The sequence below is a fragment of the Phalaenopsis equestris genome, unplaced genomic scaffold (genome assembly GCF_001263595.1).
Source record: "Phalaenopsis equestris unplaced genomic scaffold, ASM126359v1 Scaffold000180, whole genome shotgun sequence".
NCBI classification, from domain to species: domain Eukaryota; kingdom Viridiplantae; phylum Streptophyta; class Magnoliopsida; order Asparagales; family Orchidaceae; genus Phalaenopsis; species Phalaenopsis equestris.
Window position 1 is genome coordinate 1,132,296 of NW_018164622.1, and position 20,395 is coordinate 1,152,690.

Consider the following 20,395-nt stretch of genomic DNA (forward strand, 5'->3'; position numbering starts at 1 on the left):
ATATATATAATAATCACTAATTAAGCCCCACTGGGAAGCTCCATGTTCTTATCCACCACCCTCACTTCCTTTGCAGATCTAATGATTTCTGCCTGCACATTGGAGACAAATAATTTAATTAATAATTAAAATTATGGCATTTACATGCATTATGTAAATATTTACGTATCTAACTCCTAAACTTTTGAATTTTTTTACATTTATATCACTCAAATTTTTCATATCATATATAAAATATTACTATTTTAACTTACAAAAATATGAAATCTACATACATACATATATACATACATACATACATACATACATACATACATATATATATATATATATATAAAGACAAAAAATTTAGATTAAAATATGTATAAACTTATCATAAAACAAAAAAAGTGCATTTTTGTCCCCAAGAAAAACCTAACCATCATCAATTTAAATATGTATCTTCAACGTTTCATGAGATTGTTAATTCATTACATAGATCTAACGCACGAATTTCTACGCATATATTTTGAATAATGAAATAATTTTCAGATATATATATATATATATATATTAAAAAAAAAGGAATGGTTTTAGGCTATTGTAAGAGCCTCCATCGTCCCCAATATGCCTAACAATTTGTGTACCTCGCCTTACACTCAAAGGATTTGAACCTCAGATCGTATGAGACTTACAATTGACAAGCAGATGTCCGACCATTTGATCTGAGCACGTGAAGTCTGTATATATATATATATTGAGAATATGAATACCTGCTGTTGGGTTATTTCCACAGCAAAACCATCAACAATGGCCAGAGATGACTTCTTGTTGTAAGAATTTGGCAGCAGAAGCTTTGCCAAGAACTGCTTGTGCTTATTGCTTAGATATCTATTCAGCAACTGAACACCTTTCTTAGATCTGCAAATCTCAACACAGTAATTATATATTATTTTTAGCATGAAAATAATTATAAATATATATAATATATACATACCGGTCTTGTCTTAGACGCTCATACTGAGGATCATGGTTCATGAAAACATAATAGACTTCTCTTTCTGGTTCTCCCATGCCTATTTTTGCAGCTGGGTTTGCAGAGCTTGTCATGGTGGTGGCTTGCTATTTATAGGGGGGAGAGTGTAATTTTTGTGATTTTATGTGCATGAAATTAGGGGTAATCTGGTTTTTAATTGGTGGAGAAGACTGTAAAATATTGGTAGATTGTCATTGTCATGTCACATGTTGAAAATAAAACATGATTGGGAGAATAAATATTTATTTTTATGTGTGTTGGGAATGAAATTTAATGAGGAATTATTATTCTTTTAAGGATTTATAAGAAGAATGTCTTATAAAACATTTTATATATATATATGAAGTTATGAGGAATAAATTATTTCCTTGGAATAAGGAGATATTTCCTTTCCTATTTTATATTTATGTCCTTAGATTAGGAATTATTTCTTTTCCCATTTTATATTATTTCCTATATCTCCTAATAAGTAATATGAATTAATTATTGGAGATATCAAGTGATATATCTTTCCTTTCACATTATTTTCCTTTTATTATTTTTCCTATTATAGGATTTTAGTAAGGGTTATTTATAACCCCATTTATATCAATGAAATAAAATTAAGTATTCTAAATTTCAACACACACACACATACGGCTGTCAAAAAAGTTCGTTGTTCGCGAATCAGCTCGTGTTCAGCTCGTTCTTTAAGTAAACGAGTCGAATATGAACAAGTTTTTAAAGCTCGAATTGCAAACGAGCCGAACACGAACAACTCTTTGTTCGCTGACCCCTCAAGTCAAGGATTAGAATCCCCTCTGGCACAGCTGGCCTTAAGGGGTGACGAGCGAATTGTTAGAGAAGGCTCACATAATAGTCTCTGACAATTCCTTATATATATAGATCTTAGACTTATTAGAGACATATATAATTTAAAAAAAGAATATTTGATTTTAATTTTGTTTTAATAGTTATTTTTCCTTCTAAAATTCCAAAGAAATTTGCATTGAATTTCACTCCATAAAATTAAGAAAATTGTGAAATTTCCCAAAAATAAATGAAGAATCAATTAAATGGTAGAAAATATACCCATAAATGCATATAGAATATATATTAATATTTATGATTTATCACTCAATAAGTAGAAAAAAAAAATAATTACAAAAGAGCTTTAAAAATATAATTGTGATAAGTTTGATGATCATAATATACATTAAAGTTTGGAGACATATCCTGCACATATAGGACACTAAAAATTCCATTTTTTTTATTACAATTATGGACATAAGAGATTTTTAAGTAGCAGAAAATGTAATAAAAAGGCTAAAAAAATAATTAAAAAATTACATATTTATTTTCAAAATTCTCTTAAAATATATATACTGTGAATCGGGCCCCCCCTCCCAAGCCCCTATAGCAGTGCCTTCAATATATTAGAAGGGGCATTTACATACTAAACATTTATGTATTTATAAATCTACCCCCAAACATTTCTAAATATATCAAATATATTAACTTATAGCAAAGCCTATGGTGTGACTATTTTATGAATGATAAATAGCATTCCAAAAATTCAATTTTAATTTAAATAAAAATTGAGTTGAATACATAATAATAATATGAGATTTATAAATAAAATGGGAGTGAAATGTCAAAGGAAGCTGGAGCTGAAATATAGGGTGGGGCACTCTTTGAACAAAGAGTATAGACCTTCAATTTTGTACAGGTGGCGGAACAAAATGTCAGTGAATAGTCTTTCACAGCTTTGATAGGTTCATATAATGTTGACATATACTCATCTCATGAGATCTAAGTGAATCTTCATGATGATTGGCAAACGTACAGCTTATATATATATATATATAGAGAGAGAGAGAGAGAGAGAGAGGGTGCTATGTACTACAGCATGTTGATTGACATCTACGGTATAAGTCCCCAGAGGTCGAGGGTTTGAATTCTCTCTGAGACGGTTGACCTTAAAAATGTGGTACTCGAATTGTTAGGCACATTAGGGGTGGTTGGAGGCTCGTATAATAGCCTCTAGCCATTCATTTTTCATATATATATATATATAGAGAGAGAGAGAGAGAGAGAGTCAAAATAAATTTCAATTATAATATAATTGAGCTCTAATAATCATCTTTGCTGACTATTTTAACCCCAATTTATAGAGTTTTGAGACTATTTTGACTCATCTATAAACTTTGGGATTAAAATGACCCAGCATAAATAGTTGGAACTATTTTAACACTATTAATTTAGTCAACTTTTTTTCTGAAAAAATAGGATTAATGATTTTTTTTTTATTTATGTTTCAATTAATTTGAAACAAAATATATAACTGTTTCTATTCAATTATTTTACTCAATATGTCACATGTTTCAATAATGAATCAAAGTGGTAGATTGAATGCCTTATTTGGAGGGAAGTGTGGGGAGAACTAAATGGGACCATTGATTGAGTCAACAATGAAGGCACAAATGCATGTGAATGACACTGCACGGCCCGTTGCTCATGTCAACCATGTGGGCACTTTAAGAGAGCTAAAAAAAAAAACCTTTAACTTGATTGCGAGAGAGAGAGAGAGAGAGAGAGAGAGAGCCATCATTTGCTCATGTGTGTGTGTGTTTGCTACATTTTAGATAAAAATGTATTTCATATTCAATTTTAAGATGGTGCATACTCTCATTTTAATAAATCTAAGGTTAAAGTAAGCATCTCGATGATAAAGTTCTGATACCACTTAAAGTGATTAATTTTAAATCTATATAAGCCTCGATCAAGCACTTGAAGTATAACTAAAAACTTTGAACATTAATTAGAAGGCTGAGAAATGTTTATATGTAATTAGCATGGGTACAGTCACATCGAGCAATTCAACAAGAGGAATCCAACAAGTCCAAGATTTATTCATTAGGAGGTTCTTAAGCCACTTAAATGATGAAAAATGACATAATTAAATGGATCAACACAAACTGTTTGATGGGATATTTTGGGATACTGGTCAAATTTACTGAAATCTATTTTAAAAACTATAAATAAGTTTTCATTCTTCACATGAAGGGCAGAGAATAAAAGAAGAGTAAGCTAGCAACTAAGACATTACTTGTGATGATGAGAACTGGTGTGACAAGAGGTGAATTTACGTTGTTTTCGAAGTTGTGGAGCCAAAACACGAAGCAAGTGAAATTATTGGATTGACGTGATTACGCCACGATACGACATAATTATACCAGTCTCTCTGTGCCTGAAGTAATTATGTCAAAACCATGCATAGTTATGCATTGTTACGTCAAACACGGGCACAACTAAGTTGAAGGCTCATTTTGACAATTTTTTTCATAGTGATTTCCACAAGTGTTATATAAGGAGATGCATTGGAACACCCTAGAGGAGCTTGACAACACTTTGGAGGCTTTTTCCAACGAGACTTAGGGTTTCTACTCCAAAACCTAAGGATTTCTTCCTTCCTTTAGGGGGGAGAAGCCCCTAGGGCCACTTTTCCTTTTGAGTGTTGAGAGGTTGTGTATGAGAGAAAGAGACTTAGAGCTATTGTGTGAGGGAGATCGTGGAGAGCTTTTCAATGTATGGCGAAGACTTGGTTTATTGAAAAGAGCATTTGGATTGGTTGTAAATTTTTGTACTTTCTTACACATGTATCTTCGATGTTTTCAATGATATCTTTCATATTTTTCTATCTCATGTCTCATAGCAAATCTTCTTTCATGCTTCTTGTGATGTAAAGGTGGGATTTTTCTTTTTATTTTCATCATGGGTTTTCCCAGAAAATATATTTCATGCCCTCGATTTTCATGAGTTGATGTGTTAACCTTTCAATCATCGTTTACTCCTGATTTGATCAATTAAGAAGTTAAAATCTCTCATGAGCTAGGACTTCTAACTGTTGGCAAGAAGCCAAAATTTGAACCAATTTTCAAGCAACTAATGATCTTTGAGCTAAATTAACTAAATTCATAGTCCTAACATTGATAGGGCTATTAACAATCTGATTTCAAGCCAAGCTGGGGTCGGCTTGAAAAAAAATTTGATCCAAAATTTTAGTTCGTAGATCGGCTCATATATTTAAGTCTGATCTCAATTCGAGCCAAAATTAGAATCAACTTTTGAGTGATTAACGATCTTCGAGTTAAATTCACAACTCTAGATAATCTGGTGGAATAGACATATTATCATTAGGAAAATGCAAACTAGAAATGAGATAGAGGAACCTTGGGAAACGCTACATGGTTAAGTCCCTCTTAACTGTAATATGACATAAACCTAAGCTGAGGAGAATTTTGGCCCTAGTTCACTTTGATCACTTCAAACAAGATTCAACAGTTTAGTACATTAAAACTTCCCCAATTAAAAATATTTTTACAAATATCATTAGGGGATTGATACACACACTCTTTATTTATATATTAGTTGGTCGACATGAATACTCTTAAGATTGACTGATTGTTTCACTGTAATTTTGGGCATCAAGTATTTGGCATCGTTGTCAGGGAATGTATCGATGTGAAGCAATCGGACAATCACATATCAATCAAGTATTACATAGATAAAGAGTCTGCATATGCATCCCGCGATGATAGTCATCAAAATATTTCTTACTGTGGTAGCACTAAACTGCTTAATCCAATTTGAAGTGATCAGAGTGACAAATGAAAATTTTAATAATCCTAAAAAGAGCAATAAATAGAAATAATTGTAAACAAAAGTGGCAGTAGCAGAAAAAAACATAGTGCAACTTTGAGTCCTTCAGAATTGATGAGGCTCGTGCTCCTATGAGACAAGTATAGTGTTCTATCAATATTTTTCCTTTGAGTTTTTCTAGGTGATAGCTAACAAGTATGGATCAAATCTTCCTTAGCCTATGCCAAGCACTACAGGAAACTGTAAATTAGCATCAGAATTACCATCAGAATTATTTCCGACACAAAATTAGCGACCTATTAGCGTTGCCCCGCAATTCTTCTTCTAAAAGAAACAACACATGCGAGTTGCATCTAGCAAAAGTCGCTAAGACGACACTATAGCATCGGCCATGTGCCGACGGCAATCTTACTTATTAGCGTCGGCCATGTGCCGACGCTAATTCTATAACGCAAGAACCCTACAATAGGGCTCACGTGAACAACAACTCTATCTCGTGTCCTCTTATCCTTCAGCTTTTTTTCAACACCTCCATAACTTCTCCAGCACGTCCAGCTCTGATTCAGTGCTCCAACCCTGTCCAAGGTGAGAAATCTTCTTCCACACTTCTAAACTTTGGTTTAGCATAAGTTTTCATCTTTTTTTTTTTCCCTTACGCGTTAGATCCCAAAATATATAAGTTTTGCTCAAGTTTCCTTACGTGTTAGATCCCAAAATATATAAGTTTTGCTCAAGTTTTTTTCGTATTCCATTGTTAGGTATACAATGCATATGGATTCCATGGTTTTCCCTAAGTTTGGGTGTGAGATATATAAATACACAAAATTTTGTGCTATTTATGAAAATTTTGGTGTGAGATATGTAAATGCAAAAGCAAATTATGGTATATGCGTAAATATGAAATTTAGGTGTGAGATATGTGAATGCATAAGAAATTTTTGCTATATATGTAAATAAGAAAATCTAGGTGTGAGATATGTAAATACATACAAAAATTATGCTACATATGTAAATATGAAAATTTAGGTGTGAGATGTAAAACCATATGAAATTTATGCTGTATGTTTATATAAATATGAAATTTAGGTGTGAGATATGTAAATGCATAAGAAATTTGGGCTATGTATGTAAATATGAAATTTAGGTGTGAGATATGTAAATCAAAAAAAAAATTTCTACTATGTAAGTAAACATAAAAATTTAGGAGTGAGATGTGTAAATACATAAGAAATTTATGCTATGTAAATTAACAGATCTACTAACAATGAAATTCTAGGTGTGAAATATGTAAATACATAAGAAAATTGTGTTATGCATGTAAATATGAAAATTTGTATATGAGATAGGTAAATACATAAGAAATTTGTGCAATTTGTGCCATGTACGTAAATATGAAAATTTAGGTGTGATATGTAAATACAAAAGAAATTCGTAATATGAAAGTTTTGGGTGAAGTTATGCTAGTGTTGACTTTTGTTTGATTAAGGGTAAGATAACGGTGTAGTAATTTAATACTCTAATAGCGGGTTGATGGGTTAGTTTGAGTGTTAATGGGTTAATTGGTTGATTATCTGAATTTGTGAGCTATATGTTTTATGTCTGATTTGTAGGTGGCATAAGGTTTCAAATAGGTTGTGTAATGTGTAGGTGCGCTAATCTATAGAGCTACATTGATGGTACAAATGAATATTTGAAGCGTTAAATCATGAATGTATAACAAATTATATCCATGAAGAAAAGAATTAACTGATGAGTTTATTGGTGGTGTTGAAGAGTTCGTTCAGTTTATTGGTGGTGTTGAAATTGGTGGTGTTGAAGAGTTCGTATTGGTGGTGTTGAAGAGTTCGTGCATGTGGCATCGCAGTTGCTCGTTTACATTTCAGAAAGTAGGTTCTTATACCCCTGTGTGAAGCACAAGAATCAAGTATACCTCACACCTAATGAAGTAAATTTGAACCTATACCGTAGGTGATTTCAACCTCATTATTGGTATTGGACTTCACATGATGAATTTGAACCAAATGTTCAGTATGGTCGTGCGAGAGTCTCATCAAATTATGCCCCTCCAATTGTTCACATTTATGGCATGTATGAGGAAATGATTATTGTTCCGAGCAAGACTCATTTTGTTGGGAGTGTGTCTAACAATGAATAAGAACCGAACAGTGAAGCAAAATAATTCTATGAATTATTAAATGTTACCCCAAAAACAGTTTTTACAATAAATCAATTCCTCATCGTACAATAAAAATCTTTCCACGATCCCCCTCACACAACAGCCCTTAAGCGCTTCTCATACACAACCTCTCAGCACTTAATGGAAAAGTGGCCTTAAGAGTTTGAAGTAGAAATTCTATGTATTGCTAGAAGAAGCCTCCATGGCGCTGTCAAGTTCCTCTGCAACATCCCAATGCATCTCCTTGTATAGCTCTTGCCAAAATTGGCATGAAAAATCTTGCCAAAATGAGCCTTCGAATGTCGTCAACATAGCTACATTCGTGCCCAGCGTAACTACGTCACAAGCCGACAGAGCTACACCTGGTCCTTGTGTAATTATGTCAGATGCACAGAAAGCCTAGTGTAATTACGCCACAAAGTCATAATTACATCAATGCAACAATTTTTCTTGCTTCGTGTTTTGGCTTCGCAACGCTTGTTCAACTCATGTAACATGCACAAAACAACCAAAAGTCACATTTCACAAGCATGAATCATGATAAATGGGGAAGAAAACATAGTATTTCAAGCTGAAACTAATGTAAATTTATCGCATGTCAAGGGGAACGACCAACAACCATTGTCAACCACCTAACAATTATTGCAATTAACTATGACTATTATAGCCACCAATTATGATTTTTGTAAATAATAAAGAATATTGTAGCCACCAAAAACAATTGTTGTAACCTAATTATGACAGGTGTAGCTAACCTGCTGAAATATAGTCATGATTAACGATTTTCGTAATAAAATTTTCTCAAATGTAGGAAAAGAATGGACTCATACTTTTAATTTCTCAGTGGATTACATTGACTAAGGGTCTGTTTGGGAGCGCTTTTTAGGCGCGGCGCGGTTATTACACGCAGCTTTTCGTGAAAGTCACATGTTTGGTTCGCGACTTCGGGCATTCTGGCGGCGGAAGCGGAGTGAAAGCGGGCAGCGGCATTACCATCGCGCCTCCCGCTTTCCTCCATAACTTTTACCCTTTACCCCGCGTCTACCCTTGGTGATTTCCCGCTGCTTCCCCGCGTCTACCCTAAGGTCATTCCTCGCTGCTTCCCTCGCGTCCCAACCCATAAGGGTAGTTTATGGGTTAATTCAGATCAAACCAACCAATGAGTTGAATTGTCTCCAACTAGTCACCAATTTAACACGAGCTCAGAAGTGGCTTTGGCAACTCATTAGCTCACCTCGGGTCCATGATTGCTCGGAAATTAATGGATGACAAGATCAAGATTTTACTTAATAAATAACACAAATCTTATTTACAACCATCCAACATGGGACCAAGCTGACGAAAACTTCTTGTAAGATCGTCCAAAGGTAGAACCAAGAATTTGCCATATGATTAGGGGTATAAAGGAGCCGAGTCGAGCTCAGGCCATGCCCTTATTGAGCTAGACTCGTTTACCAAATTGTGAGCTCAAGTAGAGCTCGAGCTCGAATTACAAGCTCAAGCTCAGCTCATAGTGGTAGAAACCAACTCGCGAGCTTGAACTAAAAACTCATTTTCTTATAGTGGCTAGCCAGAGAAGTAATGGAGCATCTTTTTAGGGTATCCCCTCAAGTGGAGCTACCCATTAGATCCTCTAACTCTGTATTGAAGAGGAAGCAATCCATACTCCTTAAGGTGTTGCCTTCTATTCTAGCAGAAGGAGATGATGACGATGAGCCTTACCATCCGGACAACGAGGCCTCGACCTCATACCAATGCAGAGGGCAAAAGGACAAAGATAGACATAAATCCTAAGCTAAAAAGAGCTTTCTCCAAAGACATAAATAAAGTGAAGCCTAACACAATGTTCAAGATTTTGTCAATTGTATAGGGGGAAGATGAATTCTTTAGATTATATCGCATCATTTAAAGTAGCAATCTCATTGCTTAACATTAATGATGCAAGTGTTGCTTATTCATTATGACTCTAAAAGAGTTTACTCTTAGATGGTTCACTCACCTTTCCTTAGAGGTGATCACATTCTTCTTTGATTTCAAGTGGAGTTCCAAAACAGTTCGTGAGAACCCAAAGTCACTAAAAAACTTACAAGCACTATTAAAGATGTGATAGGAGCTCTATGAGGAATTGTCACCTTCTTCTAGTGAAAGATGCCAGAAGTCAAAGATTTTGGTCTGGTTATTGCTCAAGTAGCTTTCACTCAGTGCTCTAAGAAAGTCCCTTTAGGAATGCTCTCGATCTTCAACAACTAAGAGACATGGGTGAGTTGTTGGATCTTACAATACTCACGTCATCATAAAGTAGTACAACCATGATGCCAGCAAATTCAAATTAGAAGAGATTCATCAATCCTTCAAGCAGCGAGGAAGACAATCTACCCGAGTAGAACGACAAATTACTTATCTGATCAAAGGGATCACGCCCTTTTGAGAGACATACATCATGTGGATGCCCGACATGATGAGCCTCAATGAGTGAGATCGCCACCTCCAACTCTCTCACTCCCACCTATGAGTCATTTTGTGATGTTTCATGGCCGAACTAGGTAAAGCCATTCAAAAATAAAGAGTGCTTGTCAAAATCAGAGCCCTTGAGGGCCAGTGGTCACTTGCATGACCATAAGAAAATATTGTACATATCACTGTGACCATAATCATGACATGAAAGAATACTGCATATCCAAAACATTGTGAAGGAAACTAGTAAGAGCTACAAATTAAAAAAGTTTGTTTATTTATTAATTTGAACAAATATGATTGAATCTTAATCGAACTGAATTCAGGTTGTTCATCGAGTGCATTGGTTCATTCACAACCCCTGGCAGTTGAGAAGAAATTATACCATCCAAGGAGCTACTCTGGATGCAATTCTTAGACGAAGCCTCTAGCACTTGCTAAGAAACCTAGCCAAGATCCAAGGCCAACTTCCCAATCACAAATAATCCGGCCGCTACAGTGAGGGGCATATATGTAAAAATTGAAATCTAGATGTCAAATATGAAAATACATAGGAATTAAATAGTATCCATGTAAATCTTCCAAAAACATTGATGCATTCAACCCATCATTTCAAAAACACATCCCTATAAAAATTCCTACTAAAAATCATTTGACAAACAATCACTGCTTCAGAGCATATCTTTTAAGCATCAAATTTGCAAATATTCTAAATTAAACTAAGTCATCCAGCACAAACAAAAAAGCACTTTTTACTTATCTATTTACATATCTCACACCTAAACTTTCATATTTACATACATAGCACTCAAATCCTTAAATATCACAACAAAAAATAGCACTACAACCACAAATCTCCTTGCCATACTGCAAAGCTTAAACAAGGATGCTTACCTATAAATTGGCAAAATTGCACAAAAAAATATAGAAAATTGCAATCACTCATTGCGGTTGACCAGAAATTCATTAGAACAATAAATCTTTTTTTTTCTTCTTTAGAGAAAGATGCGTGGCAATTTAAGCAAATACATGATTAAACAAGTCACTGATAATAATATTTTAGTATAAATTATTGTAATAATTTTACAAAAATCCTAGAAAATCATTTCCCCACAGAAGTAATACAGATGCAATCAGATTAGACTCACTGAGATTAGCAGCTCAGCAACACCACTTTCAAGCATAATATGAACATAATTGCAGTTTTGTAACCCGCAAACTGAAATTAGATAAAGAACTGCAAGACCAAAATGTGTTGACAAGCGTAAGAGATTAAGAAACAAATTAATTCATAACAAATGATATTAACAAAAAGGAACATTTACATAGATACCACTCAATTGCCATGCATTTACAAAGTTAACATCCAAAGTTCAATTTTTACATGTATGCTGCCTTACCTATGCATGAAAAGGTGTATTTCACTTTTTATCAGTTGTAATAGTGATATTTTTTATGCAATATAACATATTTGCAGGGTAGAAATGTAAAAAAAGGAAAGATTGGATGTTAGATATGTAAATACATAAGAATTGGGTGTATGTATTTAAAAACACCCAAAAAGCACAAGTATGAAGGAACTATCTACATGGATGATCATATAATAATTGATATATCAAAGCACAAATTGATGGTATGGACAATTATACAATTGTAATCTCAACACTCCTTACTGTCTAAATATAGAACATCACAGAGCAAAAAGAAATGAAAGATTTACACATGTACCGCTTAATTCTTATGTATTTACGTACCTAACACCAAAATTTAACTTTTACATATAAGCCGCCTTACCTATGCATGAAAATTGTATTTAGCTTTCTAAAAGTTAAAATAGTGGGGGGTTGGACGAGATAAATATAGAAGGTAAAGTTTAGGTGTTAGACATGCAAATACATAGGAACTGGGTGGTATGTATGTAAATGTCCGAAAGAAAAACATTAAGATGAAAATAGGACTGAAGGTATATACTCCAGTACAGGAAGCCATGTTACTTTCATGATTCAAACATGTAACTTCTAGAACATAATGAAAGCAGCATAAACATTATATGAGACATGGGGCTGCGTACAATATTTGATGAAGGATAACTATACGAAAATAATTACATTTTAGAGTAGTACTTTACCGTGAAATTATTATATTAAAACAGCAATCTTCATATTCACTCAAAAATCACCATATGGTTGATACTGAGTGGCAACAAAATATTGATATGAGTGAAATGTTATAAGCTAATATGCATGTCATGATGCACCAAACTATTATTTTGTAACCAAACATGCCATAATTGTCATGTAATTAATCAAAATGAATTAATTAATGTAATGATTTAACATTAAAAAATTATTTCGTTAACCATTTGTGGCCGGCCGTGCACATGAGACCGACAAACAGGTTGCCACACTTGAAAAAGGGATTCAAGGCAATTAGACACATGAATTTTGGAAATAAATTCATAAGGCCGGTGATGAATTCGAACATAACTATAAGAATAAAAGTATGAATTAAGCTCATCAAGGTGTTGTCCCCCTCCACCCCACCCCCCACATTTCATCAATTTGATGTCTAAGCTAAAACATTGACATTCAATGCATGAAGTATTGTTTGGTGTTTTATTTTTTTTATGTATCATTAGTCAGAAATCCAAATGCCACCCTCCCAAATGTCCCTTTCTCATCAAACAATTTTCAATATTTTTCACCATAAATACTACAAATTGTTAAAAAGGCTCAGTTGTCATCTTGAATTAATGCTTCGATGAATATCAAACCACTTTAAAGAATTGTTGAAAAGTTGTGATTTTTTTAATGTATTTAGAGTCTTTGGCTTCTTTTTCTTCAGCATCATACTTTTTTTCTTTTTTACACCTATCTAATTTATGCGTGTCCTTGGATTTAGTGGCCTACAAATGCATATTGCAAGTAAGAATGATTAAAATTTTTTATGATTTTTTTTTTTTAAAATAGTGGCTATTTATTAGTATTGCACATTATTTTAGCTTGCATTTTGTATTCTTTTACATTAGTTAAATTGTTATTTTTATTTGTTCTTATTTAATTCTTTGGATGAAGAATTTCAAAAGGAGAGAATTGATCCGGTACAATTAAGATGAAAATAATTATATTTCAAGGATGTCTCTTGCAATGAAATTATTATATTAAAGGAGTAACCTTCATATATTCATTCAAAAATTACCATATGATTGATATCGAATGGTAATAGAATATTAATATAAGCAATATGTTATATGCAAATATGCATAAAAAATTATACCAAATCATTATTTGTCAGCCTAAGATTCATGTCGTGTGTATGTCATGTGAATATCCCTATTTTAACATCACAAAATCATCATATCAACCATTTGTGAATGGCCATGCACATGGTCTATCCAAATTGAAGCACACAATCCACCAATTACATGGTATGGCCAAGTAAGGTGCAACCACATTTCGATTAGACATATGGAGATATTTTCAAAATTGAATTTTGAAAACAAATTTATAAAACAAGTGATATTCGGACATGACATGAGAGAAATTAAAGATTTCAGCTAAGAAAAATTCAAGGTAATTAGGCACATGTGAAACAATTCAAATTTCAATTTATGGAGGCAATCCTTATTTGGGAGTGTGATAATTCATCCAAGCAAGGGAGAATCTTGAAAAATGCAATCAAAGATGCAAGTTAAGAAGAATAAGTAACTAATCACATGAGAAAAAAAAAAATTCCAATATTGCATTTTAAAGGCAAGGCTTATAAAGAAGTTGATACCCAACCATGAGATAATCTTCAAAATTTCGACTAATGCAAGGAAATAGTAAAAAATTTTATGTCAATTGAAGTTTTAATTAATTACTTTCATACAATGCTTCTACTTTTTTTCCCTTTATTTCTTTTCTTCTCATTTTGTAATGTCATATAAAGAATGATACCCTCATATAATGATTTGGTATAATTTTTGAATTCAATGTGTGTTATCTCCATCCACCCCACCCACCACACATCATCAACATTATTGCACAAATTACGATGAGGATGAAATTGGTTGTCTAAAACATCCAACTAAATTAGAATGATACAATATATGTAGTCATATAAGGAAACCATGGATTCATGAAGGTCAAATCACCAAATAATTCAACAACTTGCTTTCTATCTAATTCAAGACTGTAAAAATTAGATCCCATATTATAATATAACTAGGGAAAAAATTAAATCAAATCAAAAAAAAATTTGAACCACGTAAATTAGCAAGCAATTGTAATTTAATCACCACAAATAGAATCCCAATCGTGTCATACTTAAACAAAAATAAGAGCACCAGCAAGCCAATGACAAATTATGTAGATAAATTAAATCAAGGAAAGTTCACCAAAGTTATCCATGCCTCATGCCAATATAGTAACACTTGCAAAGCAACAAATGAAATCACACCATAAACTCGAACATAAAAGATTAAAATCAATGAGCAAAATTGTTTATTCAATCCATGATAATTATTTACATCCCACAAAATACCTATTTTGAGACCACCTACCCGTAAGTTAAGAAAATGGTTGACATAATATCAGCTCAATTTAAGTTCAAGTTAAACCCGTGAAGCAAGCCGAATGCTTTATAACAACTAGCTAATGTTAAATGCAAATGGAGCATACAATCAAAGAGCATCCGCTTGGAAAGAAAAGACAATTGATTTCAAAGCCAGGGGATTATTATAGAAATGCAGACCAACAACTTTTCTATATAGAACATATAGTGAAAGATTCACAAGCATAGAGGGAGCTACAACTACCACATCTAAGCCATTGGTTAGTCATGTAACATCCCAAACTCTCATGCATCGAGATATTGTTCACTTTGGTCTAATGGTCTCAAAATTTTGTCCCATTGGTATAATTTCCCAGTAGATCACTCGTCCCAAAAGTGTTCCCTCACGAACACGCTTAACTTTGTAGCATTTGATGAAAGCCTCGATCCTTAAGATTTCAGCTTTCTTCTCCGTTTTCACAATCTCTCCACTTACATAATTGATATCCTCCTCAGTTTTCATAGCCCATAATCATCTACCAGGCTGATAGGATTCAAGAGATGACCGCTCTCATTCTACTTGAGAAGTCTCACAAGTTTGGAGCAGTCTAATGCTAGAGCATTACCAATTCACGCAAGAGCACGTATTTTATGTTAAAAAAGGGTGAGAAATGATTTTAATGTAGTTAGAAATATTACTTAATTTTTCTAGAATTTTACTTCATTGTTGCCACTTATTCTTTTATATTTTATATTTTTGAAGTATCAAAATGTCTCTCTTGTTGTATTGAATGCTACTTTAACTAACATTTTGCCTATTGAACCTAACAATATAGCCAGTTATAAACATATATGTGAGATTGAGACTATAAGAATTTGAAATCTCAACTGATTATAAAGCCTTCAAGTTTGATGTGATGCAGAGAATAAAGTAGTTAAGTGCATTTGATACATACATTTATTATGGAAAGAACAAAAGTTAGTTTGCTTCAAAGTAGTGAGAGAAGATTTATTTTCTTGGAGATACAAAAGTTAATAATCTTTGATTCTAGTTATGCAAACTGAAAAGTTGTCAGAAAGAGATTATATTGTTCCAGATGAAAACCGTAAATAAATTGGACTATAAGCTAATAATGAATGAACTTGTGGTTGTATTCCCAAAAGAATGTTGAGTGCATCACCTGATAAAGAAGTTAAATTCACTATTGAGTTAGTATCTAATACAACAAATATCGCTGAAAACTCATAAAGAAGGCTCCATAAAAATTACAAGAATTGAATATGAAATTGTAGAAGTGATTGAATGAGGTTTCGTAATGCCTATTCAACAGATGCAAAATAAAATGACTATGAGAAAAGTTTCAAAATGGTATATTAATTCTTTTCGAGAATCATTTTAGTCCCTAGAATCTTTTAAGTTGTGCTAAAAAAGTTCTCTCTAAGACAATTTCAGCTTATATTAAGAGTCTCAGAACTAATTTGACACTACTTTTATAGACTCTATCATGACATGACCCAAGGGCTTGGAATTTCCAAGACAAGAAAATCTATCGAAGGGTGAAAATCAAATTTAATTACTAATTCTAAATCCAAAATAAAAAAAAGAGTGACTGTTGATTTAATTTTTTTTTTCTTTGCTGACCTCACCTGATATATATATATATATATATATATATATATAAAATTTCTCCTCTCATCTAACCTTGAAAAAAGTTAATTTAAAATATAATGAGCTAACAATAGCCAATAAATATAATACTTCTAAACTACAATACTATAACAAAAAGAAATCAATTTACATGCTAGTTAAATGTATTGTAAATTAATATAAAGAGCATTCAATAGTTAATATTTTCAAATGTAATTGCTCAAGATAATTCAAAATATTAGTTTATAGTATTATATCATTTACGTATTTATATTATTTTACATATATATACAAAGCACCGTCTAAATTTATATCAAATAAGATATAGCAATATTAATAACTTTTTCTAATTAGATGCACGGGTACCTTGGTATCCCCAACTAGTATTTATAAGAAAGTGATATCTAACATAGTCAACATGCACATGCAAGTAGCCTATATAGCCAATATCATTTTTATGCTCATCTCATTCAATTCAATATACTCTATATATTTTTAAATAATGTGCAATAGTAGATATTGTTAAAAATATATAACCTTCATAATAAAATGACCAATAAATAGAAGAGAATATAAATTAGAATAAAATTTGTGCAAGTATGAGTAACTACAAATGCAATTGGCTGAGAAAAAAATAAAATACTACTAGAGCCAAAAAAAAAAGAGTACCTACCTCAATATTTTTCATGTCTTCATTCCCTGAGTAGTAACTTCTTCAAGTGAGCACATATAATATATAAAATACTCATATTATTAAAATTTTATCATACTACTTAATTATGATCAAATTATTGTTAATTATTAATCAAATTTTATTACATAATTTTAAGTAAGATTGAAATCATTCAATTTTAAGTTTATTTTCATTAAATTATTAATGTTATGACTTTAAATAATTAAGCATTAAATTTATTTTATTTATTATTTTTTTCTTAATATACATTAATTTTGTAATATTAATCTTAAATTACATGCTAAACTTTTATAATTTATCTTTTCAAATTTATTACAATATATATATATATATATATATTATTTTTTAAATCTGCGATTTAATAGCTTATATATACTATGAAATTTAAGATTAATAATATAATAATAATTATTATTATTATTATATAAAAAGAAAAAATGCCTCAGTCATTAGTTCTATCCTCAATGCCACCTAGAACTCCTCAAGTCACCCTTCTCAAGCCTCATTCGTTCTCCCTTCTTATTCAGAGTTTGCCTTCATCCTCAATATCGCATGCAATCGAGCTTGATGGCAATATCTCGCGAGCTCGATGTTGCTCTCCTCAACCAAGCTGCAAATCTAACACTCATGCTGACATCAGCTTCCTCCTACGCACTCCCGCTCAATGGTGAGGCAGAACAATGCAAAAGCTCGCACACGCAGGGTTTGAGCCATTGCTACTATCACTTTGCCCTAGCTCCTCAGCCTCCCCTTCCACCCCCATCAATTGAATCCACACAGCTATTGGGTTCGACTGCATGGTATTGCATCCTCTTCCTCCTTCACAGACCTCAACTTGTCGGTGCCATCACCTTTGGCTTTGTTCGACGGCGTCACCTCCTACAATAACTCCTCTTGGTTTCTCTTATCTGGATGTTGAAGTCGAACGATTTTGAAAAGGGGGTCTTTTTCCTCCATAAAACAAGGAAACGACATCGCCTTCCAAGCTCGTAACGTTAGTGTTAGGCAAAATAACTGAAGTTACGCCGTGTTAATAGTAAGAGTTATTTTTAATAATTTGACATTTTACTCGAAAAAATAGACTATAATATAGTAAAAATATGTTACTTTTCACTTGAGGTTGGGCTGATGAATTTGGCAATATGATGTATGAATACTTTAAAATGTTAACCAAAAATGATTGCTCTTTAATGCCAAAATGTAGATCATCACAAAAAAAAGGAGAAGACATTATAGTGCAGACATGTGAAAATAATACTAAATATTGCATATAAGAAACGATTTAATGTATGCAATCTTGATTCCTACAGCTGCAGAGATCTGATTTCCATTATTTGAAAACTATATCATACTGAAGGCAACATAACCGATACAACAAAAATGGGTCAATGTGAGTGATGTAGGACGAGAATAAAAGAGATTTTCTACAAAACTCAACCTAGCTAGAATAATGAAATGAATGTAAATGACACAACAAAATGTAGGATTCACATATCAAAAAATTCAACAGCTTATTTTTCTCAATACGAAGAGACAAATGCAAAATTACAACTAATTTCAAAATTACAAGCCCTACAGTCCACCAATGCCACTCCACAATAGAATACCCAAGAGTCCAACAAGCATGAAACCCATCAACCTAAAAGCCTAAAATTCAGGTGCAAGCTCATAATAGAAAGAAACTCGTACTCATTCCCTTGAAAACCATAACAATTTACTCTTACATTTAACACCAGCTAAACAAAATTAAAGCCATGGTTCGAACTCACAAAAGGAAGTCAAATCAGACAAAATAAAAATTATATTATTGCTAGAATATCCTAGAATTTCTTATTTGAAATTGTTAGGCCAAATGTGTTATGAGATTTGTCAAATGTCATGCCTTTCTTACATTTAATTTCTTAAAAGTTCTTGACAGAAACCTTTCTAAATTTAAACTCTCCATAATTTCATCACCTAAGTTTTAAATTCACATCAACCAAAAACTTGTAATTATCATACTAGGTAGATTTTTGTGGATTTCCTCATTTAAATCATGATGCAAAGCAAATAATTACACAAATGCACTAGACTTAGATTTTATAGAATGGTCGACAAGATCTATAAGCTATCTAGATTAAAGCCTATAAAAATCTCAAACAAATCCATACAACTAGACCAATTGACAGATTAATTATATGTTAACTAAGTTATAGAAAATATCAATACAGACTTGATCAAACAATGTAATAGATTTCGGACGTTATTTATTTATCACCGCAATTTTTAATCGATTTATGGATCATAAGCAATTAAAAATTTACATTTTAGGTATCTTATTTTTTTTTTTTCAGAATAAGTTCTCTAGAAATAACAAATGAATTTTAAATTCCAACTCAAAATAATTATTTTAGGTAAGCCATATAATTTAACCACTTCATTGAACTACAATTTAGGAATGTGCAATGCATCTACAGATTTATGATATGGTAAGAACGAGTCGTTTTTTAAAAGCAAACCAACAATAACAAGCCTTTATCCCACTAAGTGGGGTCGGTTACATGAATCCTTCTTCTTCATTGTGTCCTATTGAGTGCCATATTTTCATTTAAATCAAATAAAATATCATAATTTTTTATACAACATGCCCAAATCTTTTTAGATCTACCTCTACCTTCTTAACATAAGTGATTTTTGAAAAGCAAAACACCGCTATAAAATTAAAAGCCTTTTTTCTCAATGTTTTTCATAAACTAAAACAAAATCCATACCAAAAAGAATTATGCTTTTAGCGATCTTTATAATAGATTGAATACCAGAGAAACTAAAAGAAATATGTATAAACTAGAGAAAGAAACAAAAGAGAAAAATAAAGATTTAATTAAAGTAAAATGTATTAAAGATGAAAATCAAGAAGTATTTTTCTTAGAAAATGATATTCAACATAGGTGGGTGAGATATTTTGATAATCTTTTCAATTGAGTTTTCGAAAATACAGTCGACTTTAGTGATCTTAATATCGTTAATAATAATAATACATTTTATTTTTACCATCGCATTAGTAAAAAGGAAATTGATGTGGCTATAAAAAAGGGTGGAAAATTTGTCCGACCTGATGATATCTCAATAGAAGTGTGGAAATATTTAGGAGATTTAGGAGTTTAATGGCTTACTAAACTTTTTAATATTATTTTAAAAACTAAAAAGATGGTTGAGAGTGGAGGAAAGAGTGAATGAAAGGTATTTAGTTATGGA

General features: G+C 32.2%; 1 protein-coding gene across 1 annotated transcript; it reads right to left on the reverse strand.

The window, feature by feature from the left end:
- Nucleotides 1-20: 20 nt before the first annotated feature.
- LOC110022259 (subtilisin-like protease SBT2.5) lies at nt 21-1,053 on the reverse strand. The gene is made up of 3 exons (XM_020721105.1): nt 977-1,053; nt 753-900; nt 21-92 (listed from the first exon to the last, which is right to left on the reverse strand). Exons 1-3 carry the CDS (start codon nt 1,051-1,053, stop codon nt 21-23), a joined length of 297 nt encoding a protein of 98 aa, XP_020576764.1.
- Nucleotides 1,054-20,395: the final 19,342 nt, after the last annotated feature.